This window comes from Lygodium microphyllum, chromosome 19 (assembly GCF_053477565.2).
Source record: "Lygodium microphyllum isolate KBCC chromosome 19, Lygodium_microphyllum_v1.1.10, whole genome shotgun sequence".
NCBI lineage: Eukaryota > Viridiplantae > Streptophyta > Polypodiopsida > Schizaeales > Lygodiaceae > Lygodium > Lygodium microphyllum.
In genome coordinates, this window is record NC_141153.1 from 31405396 (window position 1) to 31426487 (window position 21092).

Below are 21092 nucleotides of genomic sequence, written 5' to 3' on the forward strand. Positions count from 1 at the left end.
AGGTATGCCAACTCCACATTTTTTGTTGACAATGAAATGTTTAGTGCATGGAAAAGAAAAGAATATTTTGCATGATGATGGTAGTACACATGATTTTATTTTTGCAAAGTTAGTGAAAGAATTGAAATTACAAACTGTTTCTACGCATTATCGCATTAAGCAGCATTCTTAGGCACAAGGTATAATGGAACACAAGAGGTGCATGATTTAGAAATTAAAATTGGTGAATATACTGAAAGAAGGAATTTCCTAGTTGTACCTTTGCAGTCTAGTGATATTATCCTAGGTATGCCTTGGCGTCATCAGCATAATCCTGACATAGATTATTCCACGCATTCAATTAAAATTCATTTTCAAGAAAAATAAATTACATTGTATGGTATGCACGCATCTAATAATTTTTCAATGCTTACTCATACTCAAGCTAAACGTGCATTACGTAAAAGTAGCAAATCTTATTTAATTTGGGTAAATGAACTTCAAGCTAAAGAAAAACATATGCACCCTAGGCATAAAGAATTCCTTGCACAATTTAAAGATTGTTTTGTTGAAGATTTACCACTTGGACTACCTCCTTCACATCCTGAAGACCACAAAATAGATTTAATTCCTGGTACACAACCACCATGTAAAGCACTATATAGGTATAACCAGATTGAACAGAAAGAAATTCAAAATCAAGTAGAGGAATTATTAAATAGAGGATTAATTAGACCTAGTAGTTCTCCATTTGGCACACATGTTTTATTGGTAAAGAAGAATAATAATACTTATCGCATGTGCATAGATTATCGTGTCCTGAATAAGATTACTATTAAGAATAGATATCCGATTCCTAGGGTAGATGATCTTATGGATAAACTACAAGGTTTTGCTATATTCAGTAAGATAGATCTTAAATCTGGTTATCATCAAGTGAGATTAGATAAATTTGATATATTCAAAACTGCATTTAGAACACAATTTGGACATTATGAATTTCTAGTGATGCCTTTTGGATTGACTAATGCACCTGCTACATTTAGTCGAATGATGAATCACATATTTTTGAAATATCACCATTGTGTTATAGTATTCTTTGATGATATATTGGTATTCAGTAAAAATGAGAAAGAACATTATGAAGATCTTTCTTTAGTTTTCAAGTTGTTGAAAGATAATCAATTATATGCTAACCCAAAAAAGAGTGAATTTTTTCAAACAGAAATTGAATATCTAGGTCATATTGTGTCATCAGAAGGTATTAAGGTTGACCCTAAGAAGATAGAAGCAATATTAAACTGGCCCATACCTAAAAATGTGCATGAGTTACATTCTTTTCTAGGTCTTGCTAGTTTTTACAGGAAGTTTGTGCGAAATTTTTCATTATTTTCTTTGCCTTTGACTAAACTTTTAAAGAAATGTATTGTTTATCATTGGTCTGATAATCAACAAAAATCTTTTGATTTATTGAAACATGCATTAACCCATGCTCCTGTATTACAACTACCTGATTTCAATAGACCATTCTTTTTAGTAGTTACTGATGCTAGCGGATCTGGAATAGGAGCCGTACTTATGCAAGATAATCATCCCATAGCCTATTCTAGCTGTAAACTGAAACCATCTGAACTTAAATATTCCACTTATGATAAAGAATTGTTAGCTGTTGTACAAGCCTTACGACAATGGAAACATTACTTAATGGGTTCTGAGTTTATGATTAAGACTGACCAACAAAGCATTAGACATCTCCTTAGTCAACCCCAAATCTCTGGCCGACATATCAAATGGGCAGCTTTCATTCAAAGTTTTCATCCTCTTATCCAATATCAACTAGGAAAAGAGAATGTAGTAGCCGATGCTTTAAGTAGAAGACCGACCATTCATAATATTTCTGTCATATCATTTGATTCTCTTATCCCTATGAAAGATACTTATCATCAGGATATTACTTTTCAAGCTGATTGGAATAAATTAGTTGGAAATAACTGGATTCTTATTGATTCATTGTCTTACAATGATGGATTCATGTTTTATGAAAAGAGATTATGTGTTACAGTTCCATTTAGATCTTTTGTTTTGAATGAGATTCATTGTCCTCCATATCAAGGTCATAGAGGTATTATATCTACTTTGTGTACACTGATGACTGAAGATTTTTATTGGCCACATATGGACACTGATGTATCTAACTTTGTTTCTGAATGTTTAGTTTGCCAAAGAGTTAAGAGACATCATGGTAAACAGCATGGTTTACTAATGCCTTTATCTATTCCATCACGAACATGGGAACAGATTTCTATGGATTTTATTACTGGTTTACCTAATACTAAAGCTAACCATGATATGATTTGGACTGTTGTAGACAGGTTTAGTAAACAAGCATATTTCATTCCATGCAAGAAAACTTTAACAGCATCTCAAGCAGCACAATTGTTTTTGAAAACTGTATTTACTAATCATGGTTTACCAAAAGTTATTATTTTTTATCGTGATTGTAGATTTTGTAATAATTTTTGGATTACTTTGTTTGCTAACTTAGGAATAAAGATTGATTTTTCATCTGCATTTCATCCTGAAACAAATGGTCAAACAGAAGCTACTAACAGTACTATTTTAGATCTTTTATGTGCTTACACTATTTCAAAACCACATACATGGGATACACATCTATATTTACTTCAGTTTGCATATAACAATACTCCACACACAACTACAAAGAAAGCACTGTTTGAAGTTATTTATGGTTATAGATTGTCTACACCTGTTGCATCTTTATCAAATAAGATTCAGAGTGCTGATGATATTGCTAACATGCACGCTACTATTTTTGATGAAGTTAAAGATATGATTGCCAAAGCCCGGCAATCATATACAAAGCAAGCCAATAAGAAAAGACAGACCATGAATTTCAAAGTTGATGACTATGTTTGGTTAAGAATCGAGAAACGCAGATTACAAAGTGTAGATAAACATCTGGTTGTGAAATTAGCACCTAGATTCTATGGACCATTCAAGATCATTCACAAAATCAATAACAATGCATTTAAGTTAGAACTACCACAACATTGGAAAATTCACAACACCTTTCATATTAGTTTATTACGACCCTTTAGAGGCCAATTACCTGTACACCCTGTCTATGAAAACCCACCTTTGTTAGATGACGAGACCGAAATCCTTGAGCCCGAAGCTATCATAGATACTAACTTTATAACCACTAGAACTGGCCGTAGATACTCTAGATATTTGGTCAAGTTTAAAAACCATCGTGTTGAAGAGGCCCAATGGATGCACGCTAGAGACTTAAATGCTTTCCCCACTCTGTTAGCTCCACATTGAGCTAATAGCAATTGAGGACAATTGCTATCCCACCCCGGGGGTATGATACCAGGAGGCATACTACACGGTGGATTCCGTGAGGTTTTACGGTGGATTCCGTAAACTTTGATTACCGGGGCTCATACACAAAGTAGATTCTTTGTGCGAGAAGTCGATGGGGACGCCTATCCTTTTCGGGCGTTTCGTTAATTTAGTGTGTACATGGGTGATTCCATAGCGGGTGATTCCGCAAAATACATATTAAATTAATAAACGTTTATGAGTTTAGAGTGCGCACTCGTGATAAATTAAGGTTAGGATTGATTTCTAACCAATTGATTTATTTATGTAGCTGAAGACTGCTACGTATTCACTTTTGTCGGTTTAATCGTATTATTTTACTAACGATTGTGAAAGCTTCAGTTGATGTGTAGAGATAGCAGCAGTGGCGCAGGAAAGCATTGGAGGATAGCATGTATTCGAGTTATCACCTATATTTTGATGGGCGCATACCTTAGGCATGGCGCCTATATTTTGTCGTGCCTATTATTATTTATTTATTATTTTTGTATGTGCACAGGCACACGATTATGATATTTGTATTTGGATATTGTATTGGGTATGCCTGACTCCTTGGGCGCCCACCCATTAGCTTTATTTCTATTTAGCACTAAAGCAAACTCAAAAGCCAAAAGCGTGCTATTTTGTAATTTGGGCTATTATTTGAGCTTAAAGATGATTAATACATAAAATACATGCTTTGTGGAGCGCTCACACAAGGCATGGGGGAAGATTGCACCCAATTGGTCTCTTGTTCATGTCGTGCATGCTTTCTACCTTGAGTTTTGTGTAAAAAGTAGAGTTCTTTTGTTCTTGGGGACCTTCTGACGCTCACTACGCGCGTTTACGACATCTGATCTGTGCACCAATATAGCATTGGCATATGTGCTCTATGCAAGTTTGAAATAGTAATATATCGATCACCTTGAGTGTAAACATGAATATCGTGACGATCAGGAGTATTCTCATCACCCTACCTTGGTATGACAACTACAACCTCAGTTGTTGTAGGAGCTAAGCATTGTCTATTTTTGTCATTCTTAATTCTTGCATAGGATTATTTTGTAGTTGCATACCCACATACTAAAAGCTTTTGTATATATGTTGTGTTGATGCATTATAGATTGAAGCTCCCCAAGCATATTTGGTAACAAATCATATATAATCCCCAACCGATTAAAAAATTCATGCTTAATATCATAAACATAGGGTTATGCAAATATTGGCCTTTCTTGATATTGCACATTAGGAATCAGAGAGGACCTATGCGATGATAAATAAACCCATGCACTCTAAAGGTGTAACCATTCTTGACAATAGGCAACTTGTCAACATTAGCTCTAAGTGTGTATATCATGCAACAAATTATTATGCAATGACTATGGTGGACATTGCAACGGTGGCAACATTGCTTTTACATTTCAACAATAGTGCTTTCCAAACAAAATCAACCCTTGTACTCGAGTCTTGCATCTCCACAATTTAGCTAAACACCTCTCATAGATTTCAAAAAGATTGCCCATGGAATGCACATCTAGCTCCTATTGTTGCTAGAGATGAACATCCACTATAGGGAAAACATGCAAAATGGAGCACAATCCACTATTTTGGGGATTAAAAATTGCAATATTATTAACATGTGACTCATTAACCACAAGGTTTTCCACATTGTAGTGATTCCTAACATCACAACCATTGGTTGATGTTAAAATATTAGGCATAACACGATCAATATGCATCATAGTTAAATCTATATCAACATGCTGTTCAATTGGCTTACTATCCCCATTTGCAATTTCAACATGGTGAGACATACTCTCATAAACCACTCCATTATGATTTCTTCCATTTTGGTAGTTAAACATCAAAACATTATTATCATATACCTCAATCACATGATTTTTACATTCTTGTGTTTTCAGCCATTGCAACCAATCCACTGATGGCAAAGCATTAGTCCTACGCCAAACTATTGTTGAGCTGGTTCATTTATTGCCAATTGCAATCTCAACATGAAAATGTATATTCCAAACATTATGCATTCTTTGGTGACATCCCCTAATGGATCTATCATGACCTAAAATCCCTCTTTGGGAGTTAAGTGTTAGAACATTATTAACACGTGATTCACATGATTTTCTACATCCATGTGATGTAAGACAAACATTGATGGTAAAGAATTAGACAAATTGCCATTGAGCTAGTTCACGATGACCATTTGGAATCTCTTAATGAAAAGGTAGGTTTTAAACATCTCTACGAATAGATCTGTCATGACCCTTAGAGGGTTCACTATATATGTATCCTTTGTATTACGTGCATTCAAGGCTTATTTATAAATATCCTTATCTATGAATTTTTCTTGAATAAAACATGACCCTTTTTAATTCAATTTGTAAGTAACCCCTTTATATGATACCCTTTTGTATATAAAAAATGTATAAAAATGGTGTTTTTAAAATCCCTTATTTTGAACTCACGTGATATATACATAAGTTCATGAGTGAACCCCCCTCCCCCGAGTCATGACCTAAAACCCCTCCTTGAGCCTTGAGCCTGGCAGTAGGCTATCATTCTCACCTTGTGGAGCTAAGCACATTCCTACGAACATGCAACACATAGTATTTGCTACTTGCTCGATGCGAACATCCCATATTGGTTGGATGTCCACATAATTTGTTATCAACACATTTTATCAAAGACATGGCTTAATGTTCAAAATCTATGTGCAAGCATAATAAATGAATTGTGTATATTTAAATATTAAATATTAAATATTAAAATTATACCATACAATAAGCATCATCATGATTGGATAAAATAATAATCACTTTGTAGTGATAACACTACACATGCTATCACTACAAAGTAAAAACTCTCATTCAAATAGTGCCAACTTCAATGCAAATGCTTTAATCCAAACAATGCCAAAGTTTGCACAAATATGTGAGGACCAAGGCAATTGATAGAGCAAACACGTTGGTGTTGAGAGTATATAATCTTCCATATATTTCCTTGACCAATAAATATCAAGTCAATGTATTTGAGTCAATACTTGGAGCTCAGTCATATTGATTATAAAGATTTTGAGCTCACCCATGAGAGAGAGAGAGAGAGAGAGAGAGCATTTTTGGCAAGATAGAAAATTTAGTTATAAACCACATGCATGATTGATCTATTCCAACTAACGAACAAAACAAAGTAAACATGGGACCACAAAGCTCATTATCAATACATTTTGTCAAAAATATGGCTTAGTGTTCAAAATTTAAGTACATGTACATTAAATTTATTGTATATATTCAAATAAAAAACATAAATATTAAAATTAAACCATATATTAACCATCACTAGATTATCAGAATTGCTCCATATAAACCTCAAGAAAGAGACATCCCATTGTACATATCCAATACAATTTACTCAAATATTCTTTATTACATCAAAAGCATTGCATATTTTAGCACATTCCATGCAAGCTTCACAAAAAAGAAGCATATATTATTACAAAAAAGTACTGGCCCAAGCACTTTAAAATATGTGAGACAATATGAGCTTATACGTTTCATCCTAAGTCTTTCTCCTTAGTTGCGACCGTTCATCGGATGACTAAATTGTTGCAATAAGGCACTAAATCTCTAACATTCATATGAAATTGCAAGAATGGCAACTAACAACCCCTCTAGTAGATCACAGGCTCATGGTTATCCCCAAGCCCCCCGAACAATGCCCACATATCATTAACCAGTAGATTCATTAACCTGCTTGTCTCAGAAATAAGTGTCAAAAGTGATCATACTTCATCACCTAGATCAGTTGAGACTTGCTAAAGAACACTCTGGGTATGCTTTGTCTCACACAAAACACCATAGAAACCTTTAGCCTATTCGTGTAATTCTACTAAGTACATGGCAAGTGCATGATCAATATACGTGCATAAGCCCTCTACATTTCCATAAACTCATTTATCTTGGTCTCAAGATTTTTAAAGTCCAAAAAACTTGAAATAATCCTTGTATTTCTTCGAATCTTTATAGTTCTTGTATATTTAGCAGCATGCGTTCCTTGTTCCCTTGCCACCTCTTTCATTTTTCGCACATTCATTCTATTAGAGCCCACATTTTGTCTACAACAAAATATACAAATGATTATCTCCAAAAATATATATAGAGCTTTGATGAAATCACAATTAAAACAACTATCTTCCATAGCCATGTGAACGGCTCAAAGTTGGTAAGCATAGAAGAGATGATGTCGTGGCTGTTTTGTTTAATTCTATTGAATCTACTACATTCAATGGAGGTGAAAGCACTATGTTTGGAATATCTCCCATGGCTTTGCTTCATTCCATGACCACACAAAACCTTCAAGATAATATAAGGGTTACACAACAAACAAAACCTCAAAGCTATTCAATACATAAGTGATAGACAGATTTGCAACAACAAACCCTAAATCCAAGGTGTCCTCGACTCAAAGGCAAAAGAAGTCACACATGAGCACATGCATACATGTCATTTTCTTTATATATATATATATATATATATATAATGGATGCCCATTCATCTACATGTACATATACCACTCACCAAAGGCCTACCAAGCATCACAACTAAACCTGAAGGTGTCCTAAACTCAAAAGCATCACTCCTAAATTGGAAGGTGTCCTAGGTTCCAAGGTGTCCTAGACTCGAAAGTGAAAGAATAGAGATGCTTTAGTTCTAACTACATGAAAAAATGCATATATGGCCATGCATGAGCACCATGCACACATGGCACTCACTAAAGGCTACCCAAGCATTGCCTAAAGGCCTTGCTAATGGATGTTTATTCATCCTGATTGTACATAGATATATTCTTGAAAGAAAAGAATGTGTCCTAGGTGGGAAGGTGTTCGAGTCTCGAAAGTGCAAGAATAGCGATGCATTAGCTCTAGCATAGCCATGCATGCCTAGTAAGGTGAAAGAAGGTTATTTATCACTTCATAAACAATTCAACAGTTCATGACCTACCATTGATGAGTATATCCGGTAATAAGAACATCCCATAGGACTACATCTTGAGATGAAAGCACATCAAATATTTCTTGGTGCTATTATCGATAATACTCTAATCTATTTTATTGTATATCTTTAGTTAACCATTTAATGAACCTTGATTCTAGCATTCTATGCATCCAAAGTTGCACGAGAGTTGCACTTGGAGCTTTAACACAACAAAAGAATCACCATCTAAAAAAGCTCTAGTCAACTAACAAAACAAAACACATAGAAGCTACAACAACTAATAAAGGCTGCCCACAACAAACTCCATGGCAACAACTTTTGTGAGCCAATCCTAAAATCGAACATGTCCTAGGCTAAAAGGAAAAAGAATACCCACACATGAGCACATGTGTACATGATGCTTGTCGTTAAAATCGGAGTTGCCCACATGAGAGAGAGAGAGAGAGAGAGAGAGAGAGAGAGAGAGAGAGAGAGAGAGAGAGAGAGAGAGAGAGAGAGAGAGAGAGAGAGAGAGAGAGAGAGAGAGAGAGAGAGAGAGAGAGAGAGAGAGAGAGAGAGAGAGAGAGAGAGAGAGAGAGAGAGAGAGAGAGAGAGAGAGAGAGAGAGATGTACTCTGGTTACAAGATCAAACTATACAAACCATCCCAACACATTTAACCTTCAATCATTCCATACATCTTATCTAATCTAAGTTATGAAAGCACTCTAGTAAAATTGTATCCATCATGATTGACTTAGTGAAACTCTTTATTATTATAAACTTCAAAGTGGGAAAGCTACAACCTCATGGGTGTATCATTACCTAATTCTAGAACACCTAAAGGCTCGATCCTTGCAAAAGAAATGAGGATGAGTGACATAGCAATACATATTCTCAAGAGTGGAGTGGTAGAGTTTAAGTATATGACTTCTCAACAACAAATTCAATTGCAAACCTTGACTTTACTTTTCAAGTTACAACGTTCCTTTTTTGCCTCATTGGATCACGGCAAAACACATTGTCAAGTCATTTTTGTGTCTCAACACCTTTAAGCTTCAACTATTTTATGTATCTAAACTAAGTACACATATTGTCAAAAACCTATTATGATTAACTTTCAAAGAAGCAAGCTACATATTAAGGGCAATGTTCTCTAGTGCAAGAAGATGAGCCTATGCAATGATTCATCTGTGTTAACATTGCCAAAAACCTATTAAACTAAACTTTCAAAGAACTAAGTTGCATATCAAGAGCAATGTTCTCTTGTGTAATTAAGCTCTCGTTCTTGTGAGTAATTAACTCATATACTTCATCCTCTATACAACTTGCATTGTCAATAAGCTCTTTTAGCTTCTCTTCTTGATCATCTAAAGATCCAGCACTTGGCCACCACCACTATTTTTGGATGTGTTCATATATATCACATGTATAACCCTTGATCTCTTTTAACTAGCCATGTATCATTACTCCATTAGTAAGGTTCCCTTCATATTTCTCTTTTAATATTCTCTCGATTCTCATTAAGAGAAATCAAAGATTTTTGACACCGAAATAGTATCTTCACTTGCTTTTCAATCCCATCCAAGTGACAAATGATCCTCAAGAAACTAATAGAACTATCATGCCCTCAAACATGTGTAACCGCATTACCAATTGTCTTCTTCCTTTTGACCTCTTTCATTTTGCGTATATTCATTTGCATGTTAGGAGTGCACTGTATAACATTTTCTACGTACACATTCTTGTTTGTTGTTGCAGAAGCCTCCATAGTGGACAAAAAGCATGCGTTACCCTTGAGGGATATATAAACTATTCTAAAAAAGTAGAAATAATGAAAACTCTTAGATGGCATTGGATTAGTTTTCTAATGCATTAAATCTAATTGTGACAAAGTTCTAGTCTTTAAGGGGCTATATTTTCAAGTGATTTTCAAAGGGAATCTCCAACGTATCTTACTTACTCATACAATGAAAGTTTTTTACATTGTATTAACATCTCTAACTAACCTACCTAACTAACTGAACAACTAACCTACCATCTCTCTCTCTCTCTCTCTCTCTCTCTCTCTCTCTCTAATATATTTACTTAACCAACTTACTCTCTCTCTATCTCTCCTCTCTCTAACTTACTCTCTCTCTCTCTCTACCTACCTACCTACCTACCTAACCTACTAACTAACAAAAAAAATCAACATAACTAACCTACTCTCTCTCTCTCTCTCTAACTAACTAACTAACCTATTAACTAACTAACATAACTAACCAACCCTCTCTCTCTCTCTCTCTCTCTACCTAATGCAGCCAAGAAGAGAGAGAGAGAGAGAGAGAGAGAGAGAGAGAGAGAGAGAGAGAGAGAGAGAGAGAGAGAGAGAGAGAGAGAGAGAGAAGAAGAAGAAGAAGAAGAAGAAGAAGAAGAAAGAGAGAGAGGAAGAGAAAGAGAGAGAGAAGAAGAATGGAAGAGAGAGAGAGAACTAGTAGTAGGAGAGAGAGAGAGAGAGAGAGAGAGAGTGTGTGTGTGTGTGTGTGAGTGAGCGAGTGACAGAGAAGAAGAAAGAGAGAAAGAAAGAGTGAGAGGGGTGAGAAGAGATAGAGAGAAGAACAATGAAAGAGAGAGAGAGAGAGAGAAGAAGAAGAAGAAGAAGAAGAAGAAGAAGAAGAAGAAGAAGAAGAAGATGAAAGAGAGATAGAGAGAGGCGAGGAGAGAGAGAGAGAGAGAGAAGAAGAAGACGAAGAAGAAGAATGGAGAGAGAGAGAGAGAGAGAGAAGAAGAAGAAGAATGAGAGAGTTAGAGAGAGGTGAGAAGAGAGAGAGAGAGAGAAGAACAATGAGAGAGGGAGGTAAGAAGAGAGGGAGAGAGAGAAGAAGAAGAGGAAGAAACTAATAGATAACCTACCAACAAAGCCAACTAACCTATTAACAAAACGGAGACTAACATAAACAAAAGAAGAAACTAATCACTAACCTACCAACAAAACCAACTAACCTATTAACAAAACCGAGACTAACATGAACAAAACTATCTCACACACACACACACACTCTCTCTCTCTCTCTCTAACTAATAACGAAAAAACCAATAAATACAACAAAACAAAATTATAACTTGGAAGAGAGAGAGAGAGAGAGAGAGAGAGAGAGAGAGAGAGAGAGAGAGAGAGAGAGAGAGAGAGAGAGAGAGAGAGAGAGAGAGAGAGAGAGAGAGAGAGAGAGAGAGAGAGAGAGAGATTACCAACCTAGATAATAGTCATTAAAAAACTACCCAAAAGACCAATCCTTGCAAACAAGACTTGTTTGCTTATAAACATGCAACTAAAACATCAACAAAGAGTAACATAATAAATTAAAATGTACAAAGCAAACCAACCTACCATCTCTCTTTCTCTTTCTCTCTCTCATAACTAACCCACACTCTCTCTAACACAAATAATATAAATCAATAAATCAAGAAACTAAATATTAACAAATAAATCAATAACCAGGCTAAGCTAAAAATTAAATCAACAAAACTAAAAATTTATTATCCTCTCACCACATCTCTCTCTCTCTAACTAACCTACCTACCTAACTAACCAACTAAGCTACCATCTCTCTCTCTCTCTCTCTCTCTAAACTAATAACAAATATAACAAAATAAAATTATAACTTGGAAGAGAGAGAGAGAGATCACCAACCTAGATAATAGTTGTCAAAAACTACCCAAAAGACCAATCCTTGCAAACAAAACTTGTTTGCTTACAAACATGCAACTAAAACACCAATAAAGAGTAACATAACAAATTAAACTATATTAAGCAAACCAACATACCATATATATATATATATATATATATATATATATATATATATATATATATCTCATAACTAACCCACACATTCTTTAATATAAATAATAGAAATAAATAAATCAATAAACTAAATATTAACAAATAAACCAATAAATAAAAAATACATTAATGACCAAGCTAAGCTAAAAATTACACCAACTAAACTAAAAATTATTATCCTCTCACCACCCCTCTCTCTCTCTCACCACTAACTAACTTGCATAAACACACACACACACACACACACACACACACACACACACACACTCTCTCTCTCTCTCTCTCTCTCTCTCTCTCTCTCTCTCTCTCTCTCTCTCTCTCTCTCTCTCTCTCTCTCTCTCTCTCTCTCTCTCTGTGTGTGTGTCTCCAACCATCTAACTAACTAACTAACGCAACCAACGTAACTAACCTAATCTCTCTCTCTCTCCCTCTCTCTAGCTAACCTCTCCCTCTCTCTCTCACCACCTCTCTATCTCCAACTAACATGGTCTCTCTCTCTAACCAACCTCTCTCCACCTCACTCTCTCTAAATAACCTCACTCTCTAATCTCTCACCTCCCCTATCTCTCTTTCTCTCACTCACACACTCTCTCTCACCACCTCTCTCTCTCATTACCACCTCACACACACACACACACACACACACTCTCTCTCTCTCTCTCTCTCTCTCTCTCTCTCTCTCTCTCTCTCTCTCTCTCTCTCTCTCTCTCTCGCCTCTCACCACCCCCTCCCTCTCTTTCTCTCACTCTCTCTCACACCACCCCTCTCTCTCTCTCACCACCTCTCTCTCTCTCTCATTACCACCTCACACACACACACACACACACACACACACACACACACACACACACACACACACACACACACACACACACACACACACACACACACACACACACACACACACACACACACACACACACACACACACACACACACACACACACACACACACACACACACACACACTCACTCTCACTCACTCTCTCTCTCTCTCTAGCCTCTCACCACCCCCTTCCTCCCTTTCTCTCACACCACCCCTCTCTCCCTCTCTCACCACCTCACACATACAGGTTCTCCACCTCACACACACACACACACTCTCTCTCTCTCTCTAACCTCTCACCACCCCTCTCTCTCTCTCCCTTACCATCTCACACATACACACATTCTCTCTCCCTCCACCTCTCTCTCTCTCTCACTCTCTCTCACCAACCTCTCTCTCTCTCTCTCCACCTCACACACTCTCTCTAACTAACCCCTCTCTCTCTAATCTCTCACCATCTCCTCTCTTTCTCTCTCACTCTCTCTCACCACCACTCTCTCTGTCTCACCACCACCACACACACATACACACACTCTCTCACCAACCTCTCTCTCTCTCTCTCCCCCTCACTCACCCACACACACTCTCTCTCACTTCTCTCTCTCTCTCCCACCTCACACACACACACACACACACACACACATACACACACACACACACACACACACACACACACACACACACTCTCTCTCTCTCTCTCTCTCTCTCTCTCCATGATAGCTCATGGTGGTGGCTTAGTAGTTCATCGTGGCTCGACGACTGCTCGAATAATAGCTCCCGCTCAATGACAACAATGACAATGATGGATCCCACTCAATGACAACAATGACAATGATGGCTCCCGCTCAATGACAATAATGACAATGATGACACGGTTGTCAGATTTTGGCCTGCTAGCCCACACACACACACACAAAGAGAGAGAGAGAGAAAGCCTCACCTATTTGTGGTGTTGTTCTCCTGCCTCTGCTATTGTTCGTGCTCCCTCTACTACTCATGCTCCCTCTAGAGTTTGCCCCCTTTGCTAGGAGAGAGAGAGAGAGAGAGAGAGAGAGAGAGAGAGAGAGAGAGAGAGAGAGAGAGAGAGAGAGAGAGAGAGAGAGAGAGAGAGAGAGAGATGAGGAAAGAGTCGGCCAATCACAAGCAATCACCACTTTTCCACCTTTCCATCTTTTTACTATTCATTAATGAGAAAAGATCAATTCAAATTTGGTTTAGTATGGGACCCAAGTTCGAGTGCTTTTTGTGCTTCGACACCTCCCAAACTTGCAGTTCAAATAATAAAGTAGTATCGATGTCATAGATTTGTAATTATGATCTTGCTTATAGTGCATAAATGGAATTGCTTACCTTTATGAAAGATAGGCACACAAGAGTTTCATAAAGATGTATCAACTTCATGTGAGGCACATGTCGATCCACCATAGTGATCAATCTTGCTCTCCCAGACCTAGAAATCATAATTTGTATCTAACTTTATTTTTCATCATCATGGCAATTGTACATAATGCACTTAGCCTTATTGTGTTAGAGATCAACATGCAAAGCAATAGGCCTTAAGTTCATATGGTTGATTATAGCATGTTGTATGCACATGCCTTAGTGGCATCCATAATTTGACATTTTTACATGCACACAATATATAACAAAAGTGGTAAGTACTTGACAATGGTAGACTTGCATTAAGTCATGGTCATCATTTGTAAATCGGTGCATGCATAGTAGGATTTTAGGAGCGATTTAATGTGTTCAAAGAGAGAGAGAGAGAGAGAGAGAGAGAGAGAGAGAGAGAGAGAGAGAGAGAGAGAGAGAGAGAGAGAGAGAGAGAGAGAGAGAGAGAGAGAGAGAGAGAGAGAGAGAGAGAGAGAGAGAGAGAGAGAGAGAGAGAGAGAGAGGGAGAGAGAGAGAGAGAGAGAGAGATTTCAAAGTAGTAATGCCAAGTAAGAAATGGTTCATAGTGGTAAGTGTTAACCATTAACATATTGTAACATATGAAATTGTGTATTGAGAGAAGAAAATGAATAATTAATTATATGAGTGTAAGAATTTTATGGACACATGCTTTGACAATTTGCATGCCACACACTTCCAAAACCAAAGGTGGAGAACTCTCTCTCCTCTACATTCATTTAAAAATGGGAGGCATAAATAGAAGATAAGATCAAAACATTATTGATTTGAAGATTCTTTTATGTAGAAATTATCATCACTCACTCATATATAGCTCTCTTTCCCTATCTAACTCCTTTAAACTTTTATTTACGATTTTCAAAATGTAGACCTTTTCTTTGCTTATTTTTATGACTATGATAGTTTTAGTCATGACTTATTGAAAGTTAAGTTTGTGTGTGTGTGGGAGGCAGACATATCTTGCATATGGTGTAGAAAATGTCTAGATGCATTTGTAGCTTATGCAATATGCCATTTGCAAAACAACGAGAAAATCAAAGCCATTGGAGGTGAATCTATATTAACACTAAAAACAGATTAACAAAAAATAACTTCTAGTATATTTAAGGTTTCCTCTCAAGAGGATAGGATACTACAAGTTAGTTCTTTCAAGGCACATGTAGGAAAGAGCTACATACATAAAAAAACTCAAGTTTACTAACCAAGCTACAACCAATTAAAGCACCATTTGACATTGAGAGAGCTTAAATCCTAATAAAACCAAAGGTACTAGATGAGACACCAAGCTACTAGACCTCATATCAACAAGTCTCAAGGAAGCACTTTGTTTTTTTAAGTGATCAATCATTTTTGCATAGTATTCTATAATGAGATACAAGTTTGCTTTGCAAGGCAATTTCTCAATTATGGATCAATTAGACATAGTTATTAATTGTAAGGCAATAACCCTCTTTATGTGTTTTTTTTTCTCTGGGTTGTAAATAGGCTCCTTGGTAAAGCACACCGCATCAATGTGTTTGGGGTTCCATTCCCCTTGAGTTTTATTGAGTGTATCTCCATTGTTATGCTAGGATATTCTTTATTACATTTTTATTGTCCTTTTAACTACTCAATTGAAATAATAACTCTACTTCTATTTTGTTAGCTCCTCTTCCTATTTCTAAATACAACCATTGAGCATGTCAATCTTATTCTTCCTTAAGCTCCTCTTCTATTTCAAAACATCCACCATTACATTTTTCATCAAGAAACTATTGATTTACATTGATTATTTAGTAAACACTAATAGTACTTATGCGAGATAGACAAAGGGAGATATTAACATCCATAGATGGAGGTGCATGAATAACTAACACACACACACACACACACACACACACACACACACACACACACACACACACACACACACACACACACACACACACACACACACACACACACACACACACACACACACACACACACACACACACACACACACACACACACACACACACACACACACACACACACACACACACACACACACACACACATTCAACATCTGACAAGTGAATGCATTATTGCAATTACATGAGCATGTTGTCTTTTATAGTGTATAACTGTATATGACTACTTACATGCTTGTGTGAATAATCTCAACAATTAACCTATTCACATTGGTGGGATTTTACACATTAGGCATGAAGTGTCTCATTCATTGCACACAAAGTGTGCTATTTATAATTCTTTTGTGAGCAAAGGGAAGCTTCCCTTTGCTCACAAAAGTACAAAGTAAACGAGGTGAAGCCTTGTGAGCTTTGCAAGTTCACCAACTGCATTTAGCGGGTCTAGCCTAGTTGTCTCTCTAAGAAAGTCAAGACAAAAACAAAGGTTATTTTTTACTGTATCGTTAGAGTAGGGTCACATGCAAACCTGGCAGACATTTTACATGTCAAATAAGTAAAGTTTGCTAGGTGTGACATGTCCTTTTCGTTTCTTTCTTACTAAATTTATAGTTGCCTTTAGTTTTGAATGTAAGTGGAGACTAAATGTGTGGGAGCACTCTTAGGGAAGTACTACCACTACTTAGAATGTTGAGGAAAAAAGAACATGTGTTCAAAGTAAGCTACAAGCTTTTAAAGAGAGCAATGTATGACTTGAAATGGGGGGTCAAACAACTTTTCCCCCATTGCATTATAAAGATGCATTTGTGAATATCTATGATAAAAATATAAATAACTTTTTTCATTAAAATATAAATTATTTACAACTCCACATACAACAACACACATGCATGAAGGGTTGCAATTTTGCCATTATAATCTTTCTAAGTTTGAATAAAGTTGATAGTTGCTTGTATAAAGTTTCACCCCAAGCTACTTATGCATTCACACAATAAAGGGGTGTTTATGACAAAATTGTTAGTGCCAGATATACAAGGCTTGCAATTACTTGTGCATTCAGTTCATTGAGTCTTTGCAGATAAGGTACCTTGTGAAGCATATCCACACATTCTCTTTAGCAGCAATAACACGTTTCAATGGTAAGACTTGACAAAAACAACAATAGAGGCAAAGGTGGCACCCTGGTCCTCTTATGTAGGGTGACCTTGTAGCATGCCCACATGTTGCAATGCCAATAAGCTATTGCAAATTGCAATGACAAGTGGAAGATGTCCCCACAACACAGGTGATGTGAAGACAAGTTATACAACTATGGAAGCATCCAAGTTATGTTATGAGGGGTCAAAACCAAGCAACAATGTCTCATGTGAGCCCCATGACATTGATAGTGCATGACATGATGTTTTAGGAATGCCAATGGACTGATTCTCTCTCTCTCTCTCTCTCTCTCTCTGTGTGTGGCCATTATCTCCTAATACCATTGGCAAAATGCATTGGTGTTCATTGTGGGTGTAAGGGAAGAAAAAATTCATGTGATAACCCTCCTCTCTCTCTCTCTCTCTCTCTCTCTCTCTCTCTGTGTCTGTGGGTGCGCGCTATAGGTAACCTCCACACGTATATGCAACCACCTGTTGCGGCCGCGCAGAGATGCTGACAATGCAGTCGCTGGAAGCTCCCGTGCCATGGCTGAAGCTCCCGAGCACAGTAACATCCCCAGATAGGGCCACCCTCGTCGTCACAGAGACCATCTGATATGCAGCCGCATCGTGCTGCAAGCCTGCGTCCGACAGGAAGCTCTGGCCCGCGCCCGGCGACAGGCAGATAATGAACCGGATGCTTGCTCCGGCCCTCGCCGCCCCACCTGGCATCATCAGAAACCCTATCTGCCTGCCCTTGTACGCCATGGAGACTGCCACGCTCTCGTACGCGAAGGCGGCCTTGTTAGGGTTGTACAGCGTCGCGTTGATGCAAAGCACAGAGGCGAGCAGCGCCGATGTGGCCGTCGCAGCCAGGCTAGGGTTTGGGGACTGCAGCTGGATGCAGTCTGTGGTGAGGGAGGGGTCCTGGGGCTTGATGACGGAGAAGTAGATGATGAGGAGGAGGAGGACGAGCAAGATGAGAGCCACCATGGCGAAGATGCAGAGAGTGGCTGCCCCGAGTCCGCCATAGCTGGCTTTCTTCTTCTTGTCCATTTTTATGGAGCAAGCTGAGATCTTGTAAGGACAAGAAAGGTTGATACCTTCTGTGGATATGTACGTATGAAGAAGCAAAGCTCTCTCTCTGTCTGTGGTTGATGAGATGTGTATGTATCTATGTACAGAACCTTGTAAAGAGAAGGCAATTGAATGATTGATCCAGTCTCTAATCTCTCTCTGAAGTATGTTATAAGACCTTAGGAGAGGAGATGTGTGATATATGTACTTATGAAGGGACAAAACTCTCTCTCTCTTTCTCTCTGGTTGATGATATTTGTATGTATCTATGTATTGAATCTTGTCAGGAGATGGCAATGGGATGACTGATTGTGCCTCTAATCTCTCTCCGTAAGTATGTTATGAGACCATAGGAGAGAGATGTATATGGGTATGTATGTATGTATGTATGAAATCTTGGAAGGACAAGGCAATTGGAATGCTGATAACCCTTTTGTCAGTTCTGTCTCAGTACGTTATTAGGTATGTATGTATGTACCCAAGTTAGGAGCTACCAATTGAAGGATTGATGATCCTTTCTGTGATTTCTCTAAGTATGTTATGTGGGCTTGTGTGATGGACAGAAAACTCCTTCCCAGGTCCTGTTCTTGCTGTCAAAATTTTCTTCGCAGCACTCGAGATAGGTCTCACCCCCATGTGCGTAAAGTAGTAACCTCCTGCAGGTGGCGTGCATTGCACCCTGGATAACTGTTCCGAGTAACTACTGTGTATTTGTGTTTGTCTCGACTCTCTCTCTCTCTCTCTCTCTCTCTCTCTCTCTCTCTCTCTCTCCAATTGAGTATTCATTCAATCTTAAAGGGAGACCAGTACTGCCAGCAGCCAGGTACCTCTCAAGCATGTAATGTAATAAGAAATATGAAAACTACAACTTTTGAGGTTTACATTTGAGAGATTTGCAGAGAAACCCCATGAAAGAGAGTGTTACTATACCTTATGTGAGTCTTGAAACTTGAGAAGATAAGAAGACTAGAGTTTAGAATTCCTTGTGTAAGTCTTCAAACCTGAGAAGATAAGAAAACTATCACTTAACCAGGTCCATAGACCATTGCATATCAAACATCATCAGTTTGAAGGTAAGAGCAGCAATGAGCAAGCACTTATACATTCGCACCTCCTGCTCCCTATTCTACAGGCAACTTATCTTATGTAATCCTATCAACTTTGGTAACCACCTCTAGGTGTATTTCCCCCTTAGGAATTCTCTTGATCTTTGTACATCCTTGCCTTGTTTTGATTCCCAAGTTCATAGAGGCATGTCCATCTCCAAAGGTTTGGTCCCCATCTTGGACTAGTCCAAAGCATCAAACATGCTACAACAACCTAGGTGAAACACATCCCTAGATCTATTGGGTATAGTCTCTCAAATAAGAGGCGCGCTACACTATTCTAGACGCTTGAATGCAATGTTCACCAAAAACACTTTTGGTAGTGCACACAACTCCTCTAATTGAAAATTTCGAAGGGACATTTGAATTGAATTTTGTGTATTTGTCATTTTTGGCAAAACTAATTTTTATTTGAAATTCAAGGTTTTGAATCTTATTCTCTTAAATTTTGAAGATTTCTTTGAAATTTTTGTGATGTATTCTACATTACAGCTTTGTTTTTCATGAACACTAGTTGAATGTATGATCTTAACATTATAGGCTTTTAGCTTAATTTTCCAAAACATCATTACAACTAAATTCGGGCTTGAGTTGACTATACTTTAGTTGTTTGCCATTCGAAAACTTAAGCTGATACTTGAGTCTAACATTTGTTGAATTGTTGTATACGGTTTGCATGCCACTAAAGCAATATTTGGTCATCCGTTTTTTGCGAGGCATTCCATTTAAATTTGTAAAGGTAGAACATGTGTAGGTATGCATAGAGGGCTTTTACTTAGTCTTTTAACTTTCTTTTCATATGAATTTAAGGTTGGATTAAAATATTGAGTAGTCAATGCCAGTGTAAATAAGATCAACTTAGGGATATGCATGTATTGTTGAAGGTTTTTCACATCCATATCCATATGTGTGCATGCAAGTTTTGATACCTTGGCTCCCTTGGTGGTATTGATTGACCAGTGTTTATGATTGCTAGGAAATACAACACAAGATAAAACATCTACCTATAAAAGTCCACATCTAGCAAGTGTTTGTGATTGCTAGAAAACACAACACAAGGATAAAACATCTATCTATGAAAGTCCACATTTAGAAGAGCACTTCATGGCATATAATCTTCAATAAAAATATGGAATGGACTTGTGGAAGAAGAAAGCATGTAGACTTCTATGAGAAGAATAAGCAAGTCCTACATTTGAGAGTTGTACAAATTTATATTAATGACCATTATGTTGTATTTGATGACAAGTGTTATTAAATATCCAATCATGTGAAAAATTAGGTTACCAACAATCAAATGTAAGCCTTAAGAGAATATTGTCACAAAAGTAGACCACATCAATGTTAATATTTCACAAGACACGTAGGAAGAAGAGTTGAAAATGTGTAGCTATTGAAAAAGTAAAGAGTGTTATGATGGAGATGAATATATTGCTAAAAGAGTAAGAGCAAGAGAAAGGAAGCATATCAAATGTA

The 21092-nt window shown here is 37.3% G+C and overlaps 1 protein-coding gene across 1 annotated transcript; it reads right to left on the reverse strand.

The window, feature by feature from the left end:
• Positions 1-17294: 17294 nt before the first annotated feature.
• LOC148019710 (uncharacterized) lies at positions 17295-18954 on the reverse strand. Its single transcript, XM_087699854.1, has one exon. The coding sequence runs from the start codon at positions 18487-18489 to the stop codon at positions 17893-17895; it is 597 nt and encodes a 198-aa protein (XP_087555980.1). The 5' UTR covers positions 18490-18954; the 3' UTR covers positions 17295-17892.
• Between the last annotated feature and the right edge of the window lie 2138 nt (positions 18955-21092).

What these genes read in the sequence shown, in the direction of transcription:
- LOC148019710 (XM_087699854.1), bottom strand. Translation starts at nt 18,489, where the DNA reads ATGGACAAGAAGAAGAAAGCCAGCTATGGCGGACTCGGGGCAGCCACT.